We start from the raw sequence: 24,234 nt of genomic DNA on the forward strand, positions 1-24,234 counted from the left end.
CCTGTAATAGTTCTTGGGCGGTGTGCCTTTTATCGCCTAGGCTCAGCAGTTTGAGCACCGCCTGCTGTCGCTTAGCGACGGCACTGCTGCTGTGCCTAGAGCTACCGACTGATGGCGCCATGCCCACGGATGGTCGTTCGGAGGAGGAGGTGGAGGAGGGGTGGGAGGAGGAGGAGGCATAGTAGGCCTCAAACACCTGGACCGAGGTAGGCCCCGCAATCCTCGGCGTCGGCAGTATATGACCAGCCGCAGGGTCACACTCGGTCCCAGCCTCCACCAAGTTAACCCAATGTGCCGTCAGAGATATATAGTGGCCCTGCCCGGCAGCACTCGTCCACGTGTCCGTGGTCAGGTGGACCTTGTCAGAAACGGCGTTGGTCAGGGCACGGATTATGTTGTCTGACACGTGCTGGTGCAGGGCTGGGACGGCACATCGGGAAAAGTAGTGGCGGCTGGGGACCGAATACCGAGGGGCGGCCGCCGCCATGAGGCTGCGAAAGGCCTCGGTCTCTACTAGCCTATAGGGCAGCATCTCCAGGGTTAGCAATCTGGAAATGTGCACATTAAGGGCTTGGGCGTGCGGGTGGGTTGCACTATATTTGCGTTTCCGCTCCAGCGTCTGGGGTATGGAGAGCTGAACGCTGGTGGATGCTGTGGAGGATCGTGGAGGTGACGATGGGGTTTTTGTGGCAGGGTCCTGGGCAGGGGGCTGACTATCAGCTGACACAGGGGAAGGAGCAGTGGTGTGCACGGCCGGAGGTGAACGCGCTTGTTGCCACTGAGTGGGGTGTTTAGCATTCATATGCCTGCGCATACTGGTGGTAGTTAAGCTAGTAGTGGTGGAACCCCTGCTGATCCTGGTTTGGCAAATGTGGCACACCACAGTCCGTCGGTCATCCGGTGTTTCCTTAAAGAACCTCCAGACTTCTGAAAATCTAGCCCTCGCCGCAGGAGCCCTCGCCACGGGAGCTTCACTAGTTGACACATTTGGCGCTGATGCACCAGCTCTGGCCCTGCCTCTCCGTCTGGCCCCACCACTGCCTCTTCCAACCTGTTCTGGTCGAGGACTCTCCTCCGTCTCAGAAGCACTGTGTTCACCCGGCCTCTCAACCCAGCTTGGGTCTGTCACCTCATCATCCTCCGATCCCTCAGTCTGCTCCCCCCTCGGACTTCCTGCCCTGACAACAACTTCCCCACTGTCTGACAACCGTGTCTCCTCATCGTCGGACACCTCTTTACACACTTCTTCCACTACGTCAACAAGGTCATCATCACCCACAGACTGCGACTGGTGGAAAACCTGGGCATCGGAAAATTGCTCATCAGCAACTGGACAAGTGGTTTGTGACTGTGGGAAGGGTCCAGAAAACAATTCCTCAGAGTATGCCGGTTCAAATGGCAAATTTTGCTGGGAGGGGGCAGACTGGGGGGGAGGAGGCTGAGGTGCAGGAGCTGGAGGAGTGCCGATTTTGGTGACATTGGTGGACTGCGTGGAAGACTGACTGGTGGACAAATTGCTCGAAGCATTGTCGGCAATCCACGACATCACCTGTTCGCACTGTTCTGGCCTCAACAGTGCTCTACCACGAGTCCCAGTAACTTCAGACATGAACCTAGGGAGTGTAGCTCTGCGGCGTTCCCCTGCTCCCTCATAAGCAGGTGGTGTCTCACCCCGCCCAGGACCACGGCCTCTGACCCCTGCAGTAGTTGGACGCCCACGTCCCCGCCCTCGTCCTCTACCCCTAGCCCTCGGGTTAAACATTTTGAAAATGAGAGTTATAACTTGTATTTTTTTTTTAACTTTTTTTTTTTTTTGTTTTTTTGTGTTTTTTAGTTTTTAAAACCAAACGATGCTATCCTATTGCTATGGCTATTTTCTAGCCAAGTATTACAGCACACTACTATGCCAGATGAGATGACGCTGAGTTATGAAAAAAATAAACGTAAAATAAAAAAGGAAATGGCAGACTGTGCCTAGTTGAAATACAACCCCGGGCCCTAATAAATTTTCCCACTTCGGTCTTTGCTATGGATATGTGCGTCACTAAAACACAGTGGTCGCAAGTCTGACTCCAAATTGCTCCCAATTTGATAGTAGATGCACTGCAGCAAGTACAGCCACCAGCAGATCAACCAGAAATCAAATATATATAACGCTACTGTAGGCGTAATTAAGACGTTTGTATTCTCCTATGGCTATTTTCTAGCCAAGTATTACAGCACACTACTATGCCAGATGAGATGACGCTGAGTTATGAAAAAAATAAACGTAAAATAAAAAGAAACTGGCAGACTCTGCCTAATTCTACTCAAACCCCTAATAAATTTTCCCACTTTGGTGTTTGAGGTGGATATGTGTGTCACTAAGAGCTAAACACAACGGTAGCAAGTCCCCCTGCTAATTCCTCACAATATGGTACTAGCTGCAAATAAAAAAAAAAAAAAATTATAACGTTATTGTAGCCCTAAGAAGGGCTGTTGGGTTCTTTAAGAATCACTCCTGCCTAACAGTAAGCTAATAGAACACCCTAACGCTTTCCCTGAGCAGCAGCAGCTCTCTCCCTAGCGGCATCCAGACACAGAATGATCCGAGCAGCGCAGGCAGGGGCTAGTCTATCCCAGGGTCACCTGATCTGGCCAGCCAACCACTGCTATCTACGTGTAAGGGTACCACGTCATGCTGGGTGGAGTGCAGAGTCTCCTGGCTTGTGATTGGCTCTGTTTCTGGCCGCCAAAAAGCAAAACGGCGGGAGCTGCCATTTTCTCGAGCGGGCGAAATACTCGTCCGAGCAACGAGCAGTTACGAGTACGCTAATGCTCGATCGAGCATCAAGCTCGGACGAGTATGTTCGCTCATCTCTAGTTATTATACAAATAGGGTGACACATAAACATACAATGCAAAAATAATGTTTTGGTAAAACAAAAAGGGATAAAGAAAACTGAACTTAATACATTACGTGACAATATAAGTCTGGTGCCTGGGGAATCAGAAAGGCCTGTTAAAACTGACCATGAGGGACCCCCAAAAAACGACCATTTTTTAGATGGAGACTTTTATCTAAATAGATTCTAAGATTCCCTGTGATGACACCAAGAGGCCTGGCATAGAATAATTGACTTTTGTCACTATGAGGTGTAAACTAACATTGTCTGACTCTTTCTTGGCTGATATCTTGCCCTGTGGGCATCCTATACTCTTTGTTGTAATTCCAGCTTCTTCCTCATACCCTGCACGCATACATACTATGCATGAGGATTTTAGTAGTAATAGTTTAGGGGTTATGTAATTGCTCCCTGTTGTAGTAAAGCCACCTCTCAACAGGTAACATAGTTACTGTAGAAGCCTGCTTGTAATTATTAAGGACATTTGTGAAATATGGATTATGCCACATTTTCCTTTGATCTATAAATCAAGATGGGGACTTATACCTCTGACCTTTAGTGAGTAGGCCATAACCTACAGAATGAAATGCAGGTGCAAGTGCTTGAACCACACTGCATTCTCTACTAAGGGACATTCAGGACTTTGCCTAGAAGTTAAATAAAGACAAGGGGGGACTTACCAAAGTGAACCTAGTTGCAGACAGCATGAGGAGCTGAGCAGATTGTACATAGTGTCCTATCTGCAGGCAGCACATTATAGAGCAGGAGGAACTGAGAAGATTGTACATATTGTCCTATCTGCATACAGCATGTTATAGAGCAGGAGGAGCTGAGCAGATTGTACATAGTGTCCTATCTGCAGGCAGCATATTATGGAGCAGGAGAAGATGAGCAGATTGTACATAGTGTCCTATCTGCAGGCAGCATGTTATAGAGCAGGAAGATCTGAGTAGATTGTACATAGTGTCCTATCTGCAGAGAGCATGTTATAGAGCAGGAGGATCTGAGTAGATTGTACATAGTGTCCTATCTGCAGAGAGCATGTTATAGAGCAGGAGGAGCTAAGCCGAATGCACATAGTGTCCTATCTGCAGGCAGAAAGTTATAGAGTAGGAGGACCTGAGCAGATTGTACATAGTGTCCTATCTGCAGAGAGCATGTTATAGAGCAGGGGCAGCTGAGCAAATTGTACATAGGGGCTTATTTACTAAGGGTTGCACTGCTCACTTTCTTTGGACTGTTCACAGTTTTCAGGATTTGCGCAGCTTTGACATGTATTTAACAGGGTTTGCGCTGGGATTGTGTTGCACGTGATAGGATTATGGAGCGGCTGCGCTGGCTTTCATGCTCCAGAAATCTGGGGACGTGCCGTCGGGTGATCTGACTGATTCAGGCTGAGCGAGGGATTTATCTTTCAAATTGTGTCGCAAGACAATGCACTTACATGCACCAGGAAGAAGAAGGTGAACTCTGTCGGACCTGAACGGGGAAACAACACATTCAGGATGTCGGGGGCACAATCATAGTGAATTGCGGCAGAGTACATGATCGTCAGAAAATGCACTTTCGTGAACTCCGCGGGACTGGGTAAGTTAATGTAGCCCCATAGAGTCCATACATGTTATAGAGCCAGAGGAGATGATCAAATTGCATGTGTTGTAAAGGACAAAGTCCATAGCATTAACCATTGCCGCCCATATTTCTTATAAAGGTAAAGAAGGTGACGTATTATGTACTGCATATTGTACAATGTATACTCCATACTTACAGTATACGACTTTGACAATTTAGGTTCACAGGATGAAACTATTCACATTAAAACATCAATAACGTATAGTAGTTTATCTCACCAATAAAGAAGTGAATGAGGGCAGTATTTCTTCTGTAAAGTTGACCCTGAAATGTGACCTCAACCTGCAAAAAACAAATCAAGAAAGACAGCCTGAGGAATGAAGATGGAGGAGCGTCTGACGTCTGAATCAGTGGGGGAATTTATCATTGGTTTTTTTTGTCTATAGTTGGCGTTGTTTTGGCGCAGTTGTGGTACAAATGCAGTTTTGCGTCTTTCCATTGCACCAAATCAGATAAGACTCTGAAATAGACCCTGTGTGCACCAAATTCATTATTTGCACAGACGTGTTTTAACCCCTTAAGGACGCAGGGTTTTTCGGCTGATTTCTCGCTCTCCAACTTCAAAAATCCATAACTTTTTCATTTTTACGTGTACAGACCTGTGTGAGGGCTTATTTTGTGAGTAACAAATTTTACTTTCCCGTGATGTTATTTATTTTAACATGCCATGTACTGCGAAGCTGAAAAAAAAATCAAAATGTGGAAAAATTGAAAAAAAAACACGTTCTTATGGGCTCAGTTTTTACGACTTTCACTCTTCGCTCCAAATAACATGCCTACTTTATTCTTTGGTTCGGTGCGATCGCGGTGATACCAAATTTATATAGGTTTTATTGTGTTTTAATACATTTTCAAAAATTAAACGATTGTGTACAAAAAAGAAAAAAAAATGTTGCCATCTTCTGACGCTAATAACTTTTTCATACTTTGGTGCACGGAGATGTGTGAGGGGTAATTTTTTGCAAAATGAGGCGACGTTTTCATTGCTACCATTTTGAGGTCTGTGCGACATTTTGATCATTTTTTATTTCATTTTTTATGTTATGTAAAAAGGTGTAAAAGTCGCATTTCGGACATTTGGGCGCCAATTTCCGCCTCGGAGGTCACCGCCGGTCGTAACCGTTTTTATATTTTGATAGATCGGGCATTTTGGGACATACCTAATATGTCTGTGATTTTTACTGTTTGTTATGTTTTATATCCGTTCTAGGGAAAGGGGGGTGATTTGAACTTTTAATATTTTATTAATTTTTTTTTATTTTTTTTAAACTTTTTTTTTTTTTCTTTTTTTTCACTATCTTTTAGACCATCTAGGGTACATTAACCCTAGATGGTCAGATCGCTCCTACCATATACTGCAATAATACAGTATTGCAATATATGGCATTTTTGCAGGTCATACATTACACTGAGCCACTGGCTCATTGTAACGAACCTGCATAAGCCATGTAGCCTCGTGTCAAAAGAAGACCGGAGGCTACCGATCGCCGCCCCCCCCCCCCCGATGACGTTCGGGGGCGTGGCGATCGGAAAAAGATGGCGGCGCCCGGCGGCGTTTAGAGGGTTAATAGCCGCGATCGGTGCAAGCACCGACCGCGGTTATTAGCGGTGGGGGTTTTGTGCAAAATGCAAAAACCCCCACCTCTGTATGAAGAGGACTCAGCCCGTGAGCCCTCTTCATACATCCCTTATACCTCTGCGCCGTAGAGCTACGGCGCAGAGCGTTAAGGGGTTAACAATACTGAATGCGATTTGGCACAAATTTACGTTTAGGTGCATGTTTTGGCGTAAAATGACTCCAGTAACCCCCAGGCGCAAAGATACAAGAAAAAACACAACCAAATTTATGAAGACCAATTGCTCTTTAAATGGACTTGTGCGCCAAAAAAAAAATAACATTATGCGAAAAAAAAACAATATTGTGAGACAAACAAAAAAAATAAAAAACAAATACTCACTTGATGAATTCATATGAAACAAAAATGGAATTGACAAGGCATAGACAACAAAGTCAAAGAAATTGGAATGATAAATTCCCCCGTACCCAGCTCTTACAAGTGTCAAATAATAGAATTGATATCTCTGAGTTCATATCAGGACAATTATTTGAAGTGAATTTGTCTCTCCAGTAAAAACCTACATCTCTGACTCCTGAGACAAGAGACTGGACTGTTTTCTAGTAAGGCCAGTTATAAAATCGAGACTGACATTTATAAAACTGTTTTCATTTCTCGCCTCCACAATACACAATAGTCGATCCGTCTTATTAATTGGATGGAAACCCGGAGAATCAGACACAGCATTAGAAACGGAAGGCAAAATTTTTCAAAGTAACAATCTGTTCCATTTCTCATAAATAGGTTCTTTTGGACTCTCTGGTATTCTTTCCAACAGAATTGACTTAGGGACCTGTTACTGAGTAAAAATAAATCTTTCATCAAAATCAAGGGTGTGTGGGTGTTACCAGTGCTACTCTGTGTTGCAGCTTTGTAGGCTGTTTGTTACACTAGGCAGGAGCACTTCCCCCCTTTCACTGTGTGTTGAAATGTCCTTTGCTGCAGTAAGATTACATCAAGCAGAGGGAGGGGGGAGTGTAAGGGAGCAGAAGAGGAGAGGAGACAGTGTAACAGCCTGTGAATCCACAGCACACAAGGGTTCTGGTAAACTTCAATGTAATGTAATGTAAGACCTCATGCACACAACCGTATATGGAGGTCATTGACTTGTATTATGCACAGTCACAGTGCAGTGAGGACACCATGTCTCACTACAACCTAACTGAGCCAGGTCACCAGGAGGGGTGAACAGCGCTCCCCCTGCCAATCTCCCCTGGCCAAAAACAGGCCACAAACTTTCTCCTGTTTGCGGTCTATTTTGGACTCTAATATCATATAAGCTTCTAAGAATTCAATGTCTTAAAAAGGCATGGACCCACACCAGAAATTGGGTAAGTATACCTAAAATAATGGGGCACATTTACTTACCCGGTCCTGTCACGATCCCCGATCTGGACTGTCCGATGAGGATGAAGTCCGGTGCGATTCACCAAGATTGTGCGCCCGAGATCCTGCATGTGTCGCTTCCCGCGCTCAGGTCCTCCGGAGTTCACCTTCTTCCCGGTGCTTGTAAGTGCTTGTCTTGCGACACAATTTGACATGCTAAATCCCGCGCGTTGTCGGAATCCGTCGGATCGTCCGCCCGCCCCCCCGATTTGTGTTGCGTGAAATCTGCGGCCGATGATCCAAAATCTGATTGTGTTCGACACAATCCCTGGCGCGATCCCCGAAAAAGTTGGAAAACCCAATGGAAATGCGGCCGCGGGACCTTAGTAAATGAGCCCCAATGTTTAAAAGTACTGCTGTAAAGTAAGAATGCCTTTTCACTATGCGCTCTTAATGACATGTCTCCTTTATTTTTTAGGTCGGTACTATCATAGGGATACCAAATTTATACATACTTATATACATACTTATAAAAAATGTTAACATTCCGTACAAAAAAAAAATACTTGATTTTGCCATATTCTGCTGCTTATAACATTTTCATACTTTGGTGTGCGGAGCTGTGGGAGATGACATTTTCATTGCATCCATGAGGATTGTACGGCCTTTTTATCCCTTTTCATACACATTTTTATATATTGCAAGAGGGAAAAAAGTAGAATATTGGGCACTATTTTCTGTTATGGGGTTAAACGGCGTTTATGGGGTTAACATTATATTTTGATAGATCGGTGTTTATTTTTATATCAGTTCTAGGGAAAGGGGTTAACATGAAATTTTAGAGTTTCTTTATTTACTTAGCCAGCAGTGATCATAGAGTTAACACCTGTAATCGGTGGCAACCAGTAGGTGTTTGCTACAACATGCAGAAAACACTAGCCTTGTATGCATAGGGCTCAGCCCGTGAGGCTACTCTATACACCCGCATCTGACGTATGACGTATTAATACGGGATTAAGAAATGGTGTACAAACACTGGATAGCATTAACCTTGTCCTACTCCATGATTATGTCATCTCACTCAGTTCAACCTCGCAACAGCTAGTCTCCCTTAAGTAAAGGGGTTAAACTTCATTTAGGGTCAAAGCAAGGTCGTTAAAAAAACAAAAAAACAAACTTATCCTGTTTTGCTCCAGTACATCTGGTTTTCTAATGTGTGTGGGGGGGGGGCTTAAATGATTGGCCTCCTCTGAGAAAAGTGGAATTGACGTCATGTCGCCAGAGAAGGTTACTCATCAGACAAAGCATATCCAGGAACAGACCCCCAGGAACAGTGTCCAAAACCAGCAGTAGTTTGATCATATGGGAACCAGGAGGCAGAGCAGAGTAACTGCACTTTCTTTTGATTTACCACCTTTGCCACGGCCACAACAGGGTTTTCCAGAATTCCTTAAAATTCATTTTGGTCTATGGAGATTACCTGTTACCAGGCAGAGCTAAGTGAGATGATATGGTGTTGGGTCTGCTAAACCACAGGATCTATGGCAAATGCATGGTCGACCACCATTGCTAAAAGGACATCAACCATCAATTTTACTGATGGTAGACGTGACTAAGAAGCAACTGGCCTTTTAATTTATTCACTCCCCCATTCCGATACAAGTCCTGCCTGGAACCCGCCATCACGTGGTCTATGCACTGTGGTGGGGTGAGTGAATAATTTTAAAGACAAGGTGCTCTAAGGTGCTCCGGTGATGTTGCCGAAGGCTAATTAGCATCATTTTTATAATTCTATATTGCTGCAATCGCAGTGTATAGAGTTATAATAAAAGCAGTCCTGTGGAACAATGATTTATGCACCATATAAGAAAACTTTAACTTTCCTTTTTATTTTGTTAATTGTGTGTCAATTTAAAGTTGGCTGTAATTTTATATTTAACATAAGTGTCAACTACTAACTAGTAATACACAACAATAAAGGGGTTGGCCACTCACCTCATGTTTTTTGTAATGGGTGTGTAAGGGTGGGGGGCAGGATATTAGGTAATTTACCAATACACATCTTTTAAACGTCCTGCTCTGCTTTCTTGATATGTAAAGTGAAGCCTCCTGTATTTTACCTCATCAGCCAGACATTCCTGACCATAAAATGGCTGCAGATGGAGGGTCATGTGATCTCTAACTGTCCATCAACAATCGCCCTTCCAGGACCTTAATCTTATATTCTTGAATACTATCATAAAGTCTTCACAGGAGCGATTGTTCATGGACATATAAAGAATACAAGACGCTTTGCCTGGCTGACGAGGTAAAAGATAGGAGGCTTTACTTATATCCTGCCTTCCTCACATTACAAAAAAAACTTCTCATCGGTAAAGAATCAAAACTGTATATTAAAATATCCCATATTACCTCTCCTCCTGTGTTAGACTGTATAATAGATCCATTGCTGTACGAGCTCTTGCGTCCTTGAATGTTACATATTTGATGAGACTTTCAAACAACCTATAAAATAGGAAAAAAGTCACCTAAACAATCTGCCTAACTAAATGTAAAAATGTAATTTCAGACATAACTAGAAACATTTATTTTGCAGATACTAGTGGAAGCCCTATACAATATACGATGGGGATTCATTAAGAATGGTGTTTATTACTCCAGTATAAAACCTCCTTCCCCGGGGGTCCGGCGCCCACATACATTAAGAGACTCTGACCTCTTTGTGAATATGGGCGCAAACTCTGATCGGAACTGGCAGAGTTTTCTACTATAGGAGACTATGGTAAATGTTACAGGCCCATGCTACTCCGAGGAAAGGGAGATTCATATGGTTACTATACGAATCTCCCCCATTGTTTCTATCCAATGCAAATCTGGAGTTTTTAGTATTTTCCATGATTAGTAGTGCTAGTTTCTGTAAAATAAACTGTACCATAGCACCAACAGGACCAACTTCAGGGTCACACCCAGTCACCTAATCTGGGTCTCCAAACAATACCAACATCTGATATTAATGACTTATCCTATGAGTATAAGGTACAACCCCAATATGACTTTTGGACATTGATTAACTGAAGCCAAGACCTTCCATCTTCCAACTACGAGAGTAGGGAAATTTGTGAAGTTTTTACAAAGTTCATTTTCACTATTATTCCAGTTCCAGTTGTGTTACCACTTCTCCTATACTCCTCAAGAATCAATCCAAGAATCAATTATCAATTTCAGTTATTATCATAGTCTTCTCAGTATTTTATATTCTATATCTTTTGTGATTTCTTTCCCCCCTCAGATCTGTAGCACCTGACATCAGGCTTACATCCTGTTCCATGTTGAGGCACAGCAGGAGGTTTTCTTTATCAATTTTAAAAAATGTCTCTGTTGGAATCATGAATAAAATGTGACTGTGGTTTGATCTTGTTCCTGTTTTCTTTGTTATAAAGTACATACATTGTAAACCTGGGAAGAGAAAATTATAGTATATCCATGCTGGATACCATTCATAGACTGAGTTATTATTCTTTAAGTACAGGTTGGGGTCAGCAAGTTACTGCATAGGACTTGCCTATACTTCTCGGACTGAACATGATGAAAACGAGACGAATAAATCTATTTTCTGGAAAAACACAATTATACTTGAAAGATTACTTTTTCTCTATTATAGGGAACCTGAGGTTGTTTGCAGCTATAACATTGGTGGTCCTGGTAGCATGTTACCTTTCTCAGAGGACAAATCTTTGTTTCCTCCTACTCCGATTTCAGGGCTGGCTGCCCTGCTCATTGCTAACCACAGCTCTTTACATCAGGCACCAACATGCCTTATCAGTCAATATAAAAGTCCAGTGATGCACTCTGTAGTTCTAAGTACATCCCCGACAGTCCCCTTAAACATGTTTGACCCCCGCTGACTTAATTTCTCATTGTAGCACTTATGACTCTTGGTGATGACCTTGACTTGAATTAGAATCTGTGCTGTCCGTCCTGACCTAAGACTGTCAAATTGACTGTTCTGGAACTCTGACCAGATCTCACCTTGTTCTTGACCATGTCTGACTCTCTCCAATTTTAGCTGCCATCCATATCGAGGCTTGTTTGAGAAATATAGACATAGTGGTCCCACTACAGTGAAATTCAGATCATGTGTAGTTATAGGGTGAAAACTAACTTTGTCGCTTAGACAATTCACTTGGGAAAAAACAAACTTCACAACCCCAATTTCAGGATGCCAGTTTTCTTTTATCCACTAGGGACAAAAAACAGTTTAGCTTAAAAACAGCAGCATCACAGGCACTTTTATACTGGGTAGGTGCATGTAATTATCTGACACATCCTCAGAACAGCACTAGCCCATGCCAGGAAATCAATGCGTGACAATCCAACCCAATAGTTGGGTTGACACTTAGTACTGAAAGTACAATTAATTTGCACAAAGATGTGTTTTAAGCTGTTTTAAGCTAAGTGCTAATAGTGCTTTTAGGCACTTCCTCTTTGACATCTTATTGTGCAGGTACTCTTTTTTTTTTTCAGTAGAAAATAGACTTTCGTAGATGAACATTAGTTATTATCCTGTCATCGCTTGTGACCTCAAGAGTTCTTATTCTTGCGGTGCAGCTTTTAGCCTGTATGACCAATGCATCCAATTTAGTTATTCTATCCAGAAACTACTGTGAAAAACAGACCATAGAAAGCATTATTTTACGAGGCTCGTCTTCCATTGAAGATTGGTTCTGCTCTGCCGGTATTTTATAAAGTTATTTCTCACTGTAACAACATATAGCAATTACTTCTGATTGCCCTCTCTACTTGCCATCTCTCACAAAGAACAGTATGGACATACCTGGATGGTTTTAAATGCTTCAGAAGCAAAGATCTTCCTTCATCTGTTGAGGAATACACATTAAGAAGAGCCAAAGTCTTGCTCTGTATCTCAGGGATCTTTGAGGTCAGCATGAAGAAGATCAGGCTGTTCACTTTAGGGTGGCTTATGAATACACACTGATTCTCATCTAACAGAAAATAATTTGCACTTAGAGAAGCATTCAACATAGAAATGTTTTCATGTAGACATTAAATATTATGAGAAATGTAAGAAATATTGGGTTTCTTAAGTAGTACTCATTTACCGTTTTCATTGCAGACGACTTTCCATAAGGAAAGGACCGATAGGCACAGATCAGTTTCTAGGACATCTTCTTGTTCCGAGACCAAGCTCCTGAAATACAGTACAGGTGTATATCTAAATTAGGAATTTCAATATATTACTCTACACGCAAATGTATCTGTGCTAACATTCTTCTTGCCTTGACAAATCCCAAGATAATTGATAAAGTATCATGATCATGATACTCAAGAGTCTGTACAGTGATTATCCAGCAAGATATAAATCACCGTTACAGCTTAGTCGTTCCTCCAATTCTGGCTGCCATGCCCGCGTGAAAAATTAATGGCGTCACTATGCACGGATGATTGCTGGCTGGACTCCAGAGTATCCACTGATGATCCAAAAAATTTAGCACTGTGATAAAAATTTTCAAGCTTTTTTTTCACTTATTTAAATCTTTTTCATACAAGTAAGCGTATTTGGCTTGTAAAGGCTCAAAAAGAGTCAGCCATATGCGCTTACTTGTATTAAAAAGATTTATCAGGGTCTGTATTTAGTAGTTTTGTGAGCACCTAGCACCCTTAAAGGGAGTGTAACACCTTTCAAATCCCTAATCATGTAAAGCCAGCTTTGTGTAGGGCACTTTATGAGCTTTATAGACATAAATTTCCCATTTTCCAGTTATTTTTCAAAAACTTCTAGTAAGAAGAAAAAGGAGCACTGTGTACAGCAAGCAAGGCCGGCACCAGCACTGGGTATACCTGGGCAGAGCTGCTGTGGGGGGGCACATAAGGCTTTACATAAGGAATCCATGTGGGTGAAGGGGGCTGTATCTAATGAATTCATAGGGTAGGAGGGGACTTATATGAAATAGCCATGAGGGGGCTGTTAGGTATGATAAAATAGGGAACAGGAGACTGTTTTAGTTTCTGAATTTTTAATGCCACCACATGAGTTCAATGCAAAGGGGCCCACTGATGCTCTGTCACCCAGGGGCACACTGAACCCTGGAGCCGACTCTGACAGCAAGAAGCGAATTTAAATACAGATAAAAAGAGAATTTTCGGCAAAAATGAAAACAAGGAAAGTATAACTGAAAAGCTTATAATATTACTCAATAGGCTTATGTAAAACTATAGGCTTTACATGTGAGCTAATTTGGGAGTTGCTAGAGTGGCTTTAAGAAAATGTGCAGGAAGGTAAGAATGGACACTATTATTTTAGTGTTTAGTAATAACCATGGAATTCCACTAAATAAAACCACCATTTGCTTCTTTCTTCTTTTGTATGACATTTACTTTTTACTTAATCTATCTTGATATGCCAAGATAGACTGTCAGCCTACAGAGATATCAGATTATAGCTCCGTATAGAAGTGTATGGAAAGATAGAGAGCTTTATGAGAGATAGGGAGCCATAATGTCACAGACACAGTTAGAAACATATGATATCAACAGTAAGCACTAATCTGGGCATCAGGTACAGGAACACAAAGAGGATAGTGAACCCAAAAGGTAAGGCCCCATAAGGCACTTGCTACTTGCCACTTATACCCTAAGTAGTACGGGACAACTGGAAGACGGTTCCTCTTTGCACCAAAGTGCAGGACAAAAAGGACACACAACACAGGAAAGAATAATTGACAAGCCAGGTCACAACACATAGCAAAGAATTACCAAATTGCAGAAGTGGAAGAGTACACTTTGACAGGTACCAAGCTCAAAATGCCAGGAATACAGAAAAAAAGAGTCTTTCTCAAGCTATGGAGATAGAAAAATTGAACTATAACCAGCTCTGAACTGAATGTGATGAAAATACTTATCAGAAACCATGGTTTCTGTCCTGGAGAAAAGCTCTGCGAGTCACAAGGACTGTTGCAGGACCAAAGCAGAGGAGAAGGGTGTGGTGCAATCATCTTCTAAACAGCTAGTAACCTAAGCCTGTGTTCACACAAACAATGTACAAAGGAATCACATCTCCTCAGCCGCACTCCATGGAACGAGGATGAAGCTGTTACAAATGTTACATAAGCATCCTATCCTAGTGGTTCTGCTAGTACAACTCTTTTTGGTTATTATATGGGAGAACAAATTAGGTGCAGAGTCTTGTGGTTTTCCATGTCCTGTATATTGGAATCTAGACATCCAGCAGCTCAAGGAACTAATAAACTAAGAATGAGTGATAGAGCCTGAATTTAGCAAATCTGCTAAAACATGGAGTCACATAATGAGCAGAATTGGTGTCCTCCTCAGTTACACACCTTGGTATGCTATTGGAGATCAAATATCTCTGATTATTTTGGTCTTGTGTAACTTCCTGCTTGTTTGCTTGTTCTCCATTGGTCTACATTCACTTGCTTTCTTATTATTATAAAGTTATCATTAACCACAGTATTGTTTTTTTTAAATAGAGCTGAGCATGACAACGACAATACAGAGCATGTAACACTGGTTATAACACCCAGAAAAATGTATGAAATTTAGATAGTTTCATAGTTTCATAGTTTCTACGGTTGAAAAAAGACACTTGTCCATCAAGTTCAACCAAGGAAGGGTAGGGATTGGATGAGGAAGGGATTTAGGGGAAACAATTCTATATAACATAACCATCAATGTTATTTAGGTGTAAAAAGGCATCTAGACCCTTCTTGAAGCTCTCCGCTGTCCCTGCTGTGACCAGCTCCTGAGGCAGGCTATTCCATAGATTGACAGTTCTCATAGTAAAAAAGCCCTGTCGCCTCCGGTGATTAAACCTTGGTTTCTCCAAACGGAGACAGTGCCCCCTCGTCTTTTGATTTGATCTAATCTGAAACAACTTACCACCATATTTTTTGTATGGACCATTCATATATTTATATAAATTAATCATGTCCCCTCGTAGTCATCTCTTTTCCAGACTAAATAAATCTAGTTGTTTTAATCTTTCCTCATAACTGAGACCCTCCATACCCCTTATCATTTTTGTGGCTCTACGTTGAACCCTCTCCAGCTCCAGGGCATCCTTTTTATGGACCGGTGCCCAGAACTGGACAGCATATTCCAGGTGTGGCCGAACCAGTGCCTTGTATAGTGGTAATATTACATCCCTATCACGAGAGTCCATACCACTTTTGATACATGACAAGATCCTACTGGCTTTAGAGGCAGCTGATTGACATTGCATGCTGTTATTCAATTTATGATCTACTAGTACCCCCAGGTCCTTCTCAACAAGGGACTCTCCCAGATTTACTCCCCCAAGGACATATTTTGCCTTTGGATTATTGGCCCCCAGGTGCATAACCTTACATTTATCCACATTAAACCTCATTTGCCAAGTGGATGACCAAACATTCAGTTTGTCCAAGTCACCCTGCAGCCTATGAACATCCTCCATAGACTGTATTACACTACACAGTTTGGTGTCATCTGCAAAAATAGACACAGTGCTATTACTTCCTACCTCTATATCATTAATAAATATATTAAATAGTAGTGGGCCAAGCACAGAACCCTGGGGTACACCACTCATAACTGGTGACCATTCCGAGTAGGAATCATTGACCACAACTTTCTGGATACGATCCTTCAGCCAGTTTTCAATCCAATTGCAAATGATTTCTGTCAAACCAATAGCCCTAATTTTACCCATCAGGCGTCTATGAGGGACAGTGTCAAATGCCTTTGCAAAGTTCAAGAACACAATATCCACAGCTGCTCCTCCATCCAGGCATCTGCTCACCTCTTCATAAAAGCAGATAAGGTTAGTTTGACAACTTCTATTCTTAGTAAACCCATGCTGGCTGTCACTTATTATACTATTTGATGTCACATACTCCAGTATGTAGTCTTTTACTAACCCTTCCAATACTTTCCCCACAATGGAAGTTAAGCTTACAGGCCTGTAATTGCCAGGCGAAGTTCTAGAGCCCTTTTTATATATTGGCACCACATTTGCCTTGCGCCAGTCACTTGGCACCACACCAGACATTACAGAATCCCTGAAGATTTTAGCCAGCGGTACAGCAATAACAGAACTGAGTTCTTTAAGAACTCTGGGGTGTAACCAATCTGGTCCAGGAGCTTTGTACACATTGATTTTATTGAGCTTAGATTGGATAATGTCTACATTTAGCCAGCCTAGTATATCACAGGATCCATGACCCGCACTGGCACCATCCAAGTCAGAAGTTCTCTCTTCTATTGTATAAACGGAGCTAAAAAACCTATTAAGTATCTCCGCCTTCTCCTGGTCTCCAGTCACCGATGCCCCATTTTCAGAATAAAGGGGTCCAACCTGTTGTGACCCATTTTTTTTTGCATTGATATACCTAAAAAATTTCTTGGGATTTGTTTTGCTATCTTTAGCTACCTGTCTTTCATTTTGTATTTTGGCTGATTTGATTTCTTTTTTACAGATTTTGGTAAGTTTTTTGTAAGTATTGAAAGCCTCAGGTGACCCGTCAGATTTATATTTTTTAAATGCCCTCTTTTTCTCATTAATTGCCCTTTTTACTGTAGCTGTAAGCCACGCATCTAGCCCGTCTATACTTGTTACCTATTGGAATAAATTTAGAAGTATAAAAACCCAGGATAGATTTGAATTTCTCCCATTTAACATTAGTATCATCATGTGACAGTATCTGATCCCATTCTATATCCTGTAGTGCAGCCCTGAATTTTTGGAAATTAGCCCTCTTAAAATTCAAAGTTTTCGATTTTCCCAACTGTTTCTGCTTTTTAAAGTTTAAGAGGAAAATAATTATATTATGATCGCTGTTCCCAAGGGGTTCCCTGATACTGACATTTTGGACAATCTCCTCATTGTTAGAAATCACAAGGTCCAACAATGCGTCACCTCTTGTGGGATCTTCTACAAGCTGCAACATAAAATTATCCTGCAGAAAGTTGATAAAATGTCTCCCCTTCATAGATGAAGACGAGCCCTGACCCCAATTTATATTTGGAAAGTTAAAGTCTCCCATTATCACTACGGTCCCCTCCTGTGCAGCCCGCTCCATCTGTTTATATAGGTGACCCTCTATTTCCTCAGAGATGTTAGGGGGTCTATAAATTACACCAAAAATAATTTTCTCAAAGCTCTCATGGCTTTGAATTTCAACCCACAAAGTTTCAGCCTCCTCACACTCTGAGACCACTGACTCATTCACAATCGCTTTTAAGTCTCTTCTGACATACAGACATACACCACCTCCCCTCCTATTTGCCCTGTCTTTCCGAAAGAGTGTAAAACCTTGAATATTAACAACCCAATCATGCGATGCATCGAGCCATGTCTCTGCTACACCAACAACATCTAACTGTTCCTCTAATATCAGAGCCTCAAGCTCGCCCATTTTGCCTGAGATACTTCTGGCATTTGTGAACATACAATTTAATTTTCCACAGTTATTTATCTGATTTAAAGTAATTTTACTGGCACATATATCCTCACCACTGTTCTGCAACTTGTGGATCTCCTTATCCACTGCCTTAGGCCCCCATACACAGCCCACATCACCACCCACCAACATAACCTGCCCCCTCTCTGACCTGTCTACCCCTTCAGTGTCTTCCTTTTCCTCCTCCCCCGAGCCTAGTTTAAATACTCCGCCACCCCTGCTAGGATCTTCTCCCCCAGCACAGCAGCCCCCCTTCCACTTAGGTGCAAGTTATCTGCAGAAAACAGGTTGCACCCTAGTGAAAAGTCAGCCCAATGCTCTAGGAACCCAAATCTCTCTGCTCTACACCAGGATCTGAGCCATGCATTTAACTCCCTGAGCTCCCGCTGTCTGCTCTGTGTAGCGCATGGCACAGGTAGGATTCCGGAGAATACTACCTTGGAGGTCCTTTCCTTAAGCTTTGAACCTAGTTCTTTAAAATTATTCTTCAGGCTCCTCCACCTACCATCTATTCTGTCATTGGTACCAACATGGACCACGACAGCTGGGTCATCCCCAGCCCCTCCCAGTAATTTATCCACCCTTTCCACCACATGCCGAACCCTGGCACCAGGGAGACAGCAAACCATTCGGTTGAGGCGGTCTTGGCGACAAATTATTCTATCCGTCTTCCTGATTATAGAGTCCCCTACAACCACTAGCTGCCTTGGCTTACCTGCACTCCCATCCACCCTACTACTAGCTGGTCTGCTCCCCCGGCTGTGAGGGAGAGCAGGATCCGCTAGGGCTGCCATTTCTGACACTGACGTCCTTACATCATTGCACAATTTTGCAATTTTGCTTGGATGTTCAGAGTCAGAGTTGGCCTTCCTTTTCTTTGACCCCTTCCTACCCCCTCTAGTTACAGTAACCCAGCTACCCACCTGGCCCTGCTGGCTTTCCTCTCCACCCTCCACTTCTACCCCGCTTATTGCTTGCTCAGTGAGCAGCATACTCCTCTCAAGATTGTCAATTGCTCGCAGCCGTGCAATATCTTCCTCCAGATCTCTAACACGAGCTTCTAGTAGAAAAATATGGGCACATCTGTCACAGCGGTATTCACCCTCGAACTCTTGCTCCAGCAGTGTATACATGCGGCAGAGTGTGCACTGGAGCATACCACCAATCTTGCTAGCCATATCCTAGTAACAAAACAGTGATAAGTATATAAATCAAGAGATTTTAAAATGTAGGTTACTTACAGTTCTGTGGACTTCTCTTTTTCAAACTCCGCTTTTTTCAACTCACTTAAGTTCACTAGCCACTTAAAAAACTAATCTACAGGTAGTTTGGTAATTCTTACCTATTTATTATACAGTTTTCTCCTATAATACTGAATCCATTGTTGATTCTAAATAATGTTTGGGCTGTACCTGGTATAAAGAGAAACACAAAAATTAATATGGAGCTATCATACAGCAAAGTATACAAAGAGATTGTGAGCAGAGCCCTCACTCCTATTCCCAGTATTTGTACAGTACTCTGTAATGTAGTACCGTATTTTATTTGTATATGTCCCCTATAATCTGTAAAGAGCTATGGAATATGGCGGTATATAATAATAAAAGATTATTATTATTGTGTGTGAAAAGGTTAGAAATACTGTACATACTTGTAAAGTCACATAGAAGGTCAGCCTCTTTCCCACCATTGGAGATAAGCTGTCAGGACATGATGGTTAAGGGATTGTAACCCCTAACAATAAAACTACCAAACTGTCCCAGCTCATTTAGAGCTGCTTTACAACCGCTCTAAATGATGGCTCCCAACCGGGGGATGTTCCTAGGAAGAAATTTATCTGACTGGGGGCAAAGGAGGAGTCTGTTAGAGCAGAATTGTACACTAGGTAAGAGTACTGGAACAGTATTCAAGCCAAGATCAGCACTTGGATATTATATCATAATCCAAAACATTAGATAAGAGATAAACCAAATCCACTTCTAAACAGAAGATTATGTTGAATTACAAATGAGAATTTCAAAGAAAAGTCTTAATAGCCAAAAGGTCCAAATCAGTCCAGGAAACTAGGACATCGAGTGGCACCTAGGACACAGGCATCTAGGACATTGACTGGCACCTGGTCAATGCTCAAGCTTTCACCAAGCAAAATCTTACATAAGTGTTACCTCAAAAAGGCAGGATTTGAGATATAATTATAAAGCTATAAATCTAAACGAGTATTTCTGAACCAGTTTACCAAAAGTCATGTGTTTTATTGTTATTAGTAAATACCGTATCTGTACATACTGTACTGTATGTGTTCTACAAGAAAAATCCTAAAAGCCTGACCTGATCCTATCATTTTTTGAAGATTTTACTCTGGCTTAGTCAGACTTCAGAGACCGGCACCCACAGTTTGATCTTTACAAGTGCTGCTCCAAGGACCCTATGTAATGCTTGTGAGGAGTTAGTCCTGATGACCCCCACATATATTTAATTCAAGGTTCCATGTTTTAGTTATGAGTGAGTGACCTTCAGACAAAAAATGATGACGTTCAGAGGGTCAATTCAACTGTGGGTTAATTTGACTTTATACTACTGAGTTTAGAGATGATGACCTGATAATGAAGGATATTTATCTGACTGGGGACAATGGAGGAGATTTATCATAAGTCTCTCAGAGCAGAATTGTTCGATTTGCCCATGGCAACCAATCAGATCTCAGTTTCCATTTTCCCACATCTGTTTATAAAAATCAAGCTGAGCTCTGATTGGTTTCCATGGGCAACTACTACAGTTATATCTTCCCCAATGCTTTGTAATATGAATGCAATAACTAACTAAAGGCTTCAATTTAATAAATTGTCCGGATCATTCATAGTATAAACCAACCATGGCCATGAACATATTGCCTTTCTTAGGTCATCTCAGATGCCTCACTTGGGCACATTTACCAAGCTCCATGAGCCACTTTCGTTCTAAACTAGACGTTCTTTCTAGAGCAAACTGCTTGCACAGATATTTAAGAAGGGTCCGCATGCACTGAAGGGGGCGATCCAATGCATAGTTGTAACGTGCACCAGATTTAACATACAAAGAAACAGAATTGTGTGAATACAGGACAATACACAAGCAGAAATCCTCAAGTGGATAGTATGAAACATGTCAGAAGAAGCCCTCTTGAAGCCTCAACACACCGTATGCCTTGTGACTACATTATGGTGGACACTTACAATCTTTTATAGCTTCCACCAGAAGCTGTATCCCTCCGGAGTAGTAGAGAGGGCTCTGTTCTTCCTTACACAGTTTTGTAAGCAGCTGTGTAACTGATACTGCATCTTGATTTCCAGCCGCCAGCTCCTGCAAGGCTTTCTGCTCTTGGTTGTCCTTCTTTTCTTGAAAGTCGACTTGCTTCAGGTAGCCTGTGAGATATGATGAGACAGACTATACTTCTTTGCTATATTTCTCCAAAAATATTTTAAAAACTGGTTGTCCAGGATCTGTATTATTCAGGCGTTGTTGGCTACAACGCCCTACATTGTGGCTGTGTTTAGTACTGCACACAAACTATTTGACACATGAAAGTGACATCACTGGCCTGAAAAGTGCGATTGGTGATCAATTACCCCTTTCATTTAAGTTTGGTCTGGGGTTTGCATTTATTTGTTTTGTTCTAGATCAGTGGTGGCGAACCTATGGCACGGGTGCCAGAAGTGGCACTCAGAGCCATTTCTGTGGGCACCCAGGCCTTCACCCCAGCACAGAATTTGCTAGATGTGACTAATGGCTTTCTCTTGCGGTCCAAGACAGCCATGGACATGCCATGCTAAAGCGACACCTCCTTGGCTGCCAGGACTACACAAGAAGCGAGAAGGTGTGGAAAGAGATGGATTTTCATTGAAGCTCCTGCTCTGAGTCCCCTAATTGTTTCTCTTCAGGGGAACCTGGAAGGAAGCTATAATTTCATCATCTTCTTTCTGTTGCATTGGTGTCCTCAGGACGCCAATACGATTGGGATCAATAGGTCACTGCTTAAATTGTTATGTTGGCACTTTGCGACATAAAAGTAGGTTTTGGTTGTAGGTTGGGCACTCTGTCTCTAAAAGGTTCGCCATCACTGTTCTAGATGCTGGGGATGGCCGTAGATATTTTATTTGCTGCTAATACTTGTGATGACATTTCACTATGTAAATGAAATTTTAAAAACTAAAAAAACATAAATGAACACTGCTGGCAATGAGATGGATAAAACAGACACGGATTAGGGAATGGATCCAGCTCCGACCAATCATTTTATTTCATAGCCGTGAAACTGACCTTATTCCTTCCTCCTTGGGTTATGAAACGGCCGAGCTTGTGGTGACTCTCACAGCGCGCTGGCCATGATATGAAGGCCTGGAGGCTAGATATATTTATGTGCTAGGAAGAGAAACCTCTCAGGCTTATCTTATAAAAAACATGGTGTCAAACTAAATTAAGGACTTCAGTAGTCTCTGTTCACTGTGTGTTAAATGAGATAAACCTTACATGATATATATATATATATATATATATATATATATATATATATATATATATATATACCATCTTTATCTAGAAGTAATGGCATCTAAAGAAATAACAGCTGTGCACTAAAGCCTTTGCCGTCTAAAGCTGAACACACACATGAGATGTTTCATCAATAACTATTGTATATAATAATACTTCTTAATCTATATAGCGCACACAGATTACGTAGCGCTGCACAAAGCTTGTATATTTTCACAATATTGCATTGGTTGAGTATGTTTGCTCATTTCAATGAACGAGGCTGCCTATGACTAGTTGGAGGGGCTCATCTCCAGTAAAACAAACACTTAGGAATGGTTCATCATGGAGTGGTATTCAGTTAGATTTTTTTCCCATAATATTGAACACTTGATGGTTTTTGTCAGGATAAACACTTCAGAATTCGAGGAACCGATGGATTTGAGTCTTATCGATCAGCTACATAAGAATGATTATATAACATTATTATATGACCCAGCTGAGATTGAATGAGACATCTAGTTTTAGTAAGTATATGTTGTTGTTTGTATGAAGAGAATTTATACAATTTTCCAATATACCATATAAACCGACCAGAGTACAAGCCAGGAACCCAATTTTACCACAAATACTGGGAAAACATATTGACTCGACTAAAAGCCTAGGGTAGGAAATGCATTAGTCACAACCTCCCCCAGTAATGAAATTCCCAGCAGCCTCCCTCAGTAATGTAAAGCCCCGCAGCCTCCCCCAGTAATGTAAAGCCCTGCAGCCTCCCCCAGTAATGTAAAGCCCAGCAGCCTCCTCCAGTAATGTAATGTGATGCCCAGCAGCCTCTTCCAGTAATGTATTGCCCAGCATTCTCCCCCAGTAATGTAATGTAATGCCCAGCAGCCTCCCCCAGTAATGTATTGCCCAGCAGCCTCCCCCAGTAATGTAATGTAATGCCCAGCAGCCTCCCCCAGTAATGTAAAGCCCAGCAGCCTCCTCCAGTGATGTAAAGCCCAGCAGCCTCCTCCAGTGATGTAAAGCTTAGCAGCCTCCTCCAGTGATGTAAAGCCCAGCAGCCTCTCCCAGTAATGTAAAGCCTAGCAGCCTCCTCCAGTGATGTAACGCCCAGCAGCCTCCTCCAGTAATGTAATGCCCAGCAGCCTCTCCCAGTAATGTATTGCCCAGCATTCTCCCCCAGTAATGTAATGTATTGCCAGCAGCCTCCTCCAGTAATGTAATGCCCAGCAGCCTCCTCCAGTAATGTATTGCCCAGCAGCCTTCCCCAGTAATGTATTGCCCAGCATTCTCCCCCAGTAATGTAATGCCCAGCAGCCTCCCCCAGTAATGTATTGCCCAGCATTCTCCCCCAGTAATGTAATGCCCAGCAGCCTCTCCCAGTAATGTATTGCCCAGCATTCTCCCCCAGTAATGTAATGTAATGCCCAGCAGCCTCCCCCAGTAATGTATTGCCCAGCAGCCTCCCCCAGTAATGTAATGTAATGCCCAGCATCCTCCCCCAGTAATGTAAAGCCCAGCAGCCTCCTCCAGTGATGTAAAGCCCAGCAGCCTCTCCCAGTAATGTAAAGCCTAGCAGCCTCCTCCAGTGATGTAAAGCCCAGCAGCCTCCTCCAGTAATGTAATGCCCAGCAGCCTCTCCCAGTAATGTATTGCCCAGCATTCTCCCCCAGTAATGTAATGTATTGCCCAGCATTCTCCCCCAGTAATGTAATGTATTGCCAGCAGCCTCCCCCAGTAATGTAATGTAATGCCCAGCAGCCTCCCCCAGTAATGTAAAGCCCA

The 24,234-nt window shown here is 42.4% G+C and overlaps 1 protein-coding gene across 2 annotated transcripts in view; it reads right to left on the minus strand.

The window, feature by feature from the left end:
- The window catches only part of TTC12 (tetratricopeptide repeat domain 12), a 114,531-nt gene that overhangs the window by 46,570 nt on the left and 43,727 nt on the right, over positions 1-24,234 (minus strand). For both annotated transcript variants that reach the window (XM_072155862.1, XM_072155861.1), the window contains exons 10-15: positions 21,150-21,338; positions 19,280-19,349; positions 12,580-12,668; positions 12,294-12,462; positions 9,872-9,964; positions 4,736-4,799 (exon numbers count right to left, since the gene is read on the minus strand). In XM_072155862.1, the coding sequence (XP_072011963.1) occupies positions 4,736-4,799; positions 9,872-9,964; positions 12,294-12,462; positions 12,580-12,668; positions 19,280-19,349; positions 21,150-21,338 (674 nt within the window). The remainder of the gene's footprint in view (positions 1-4,735; positions 4,800-9,871; positions 9,965-12,293; positions 12,463-12,579; positions 12,669-19,279; positions 19,350-21,149; positions 21,339-24,234) is intronic.

This window comes from Engystomops pustulosus, chromosome 6, assembly GCF_040894005.1.
Source record: "Engystomops pustulosus chromosome 6, aEngPut4.maternal, whole genome shotgun sequence".
Classification (NCBI taxonomy): Eukaryota; Metazoa; Chordata; class Amphibia; order Anura; family Leptodactylidae; genus Engystomops; species Engystomops pustulosus.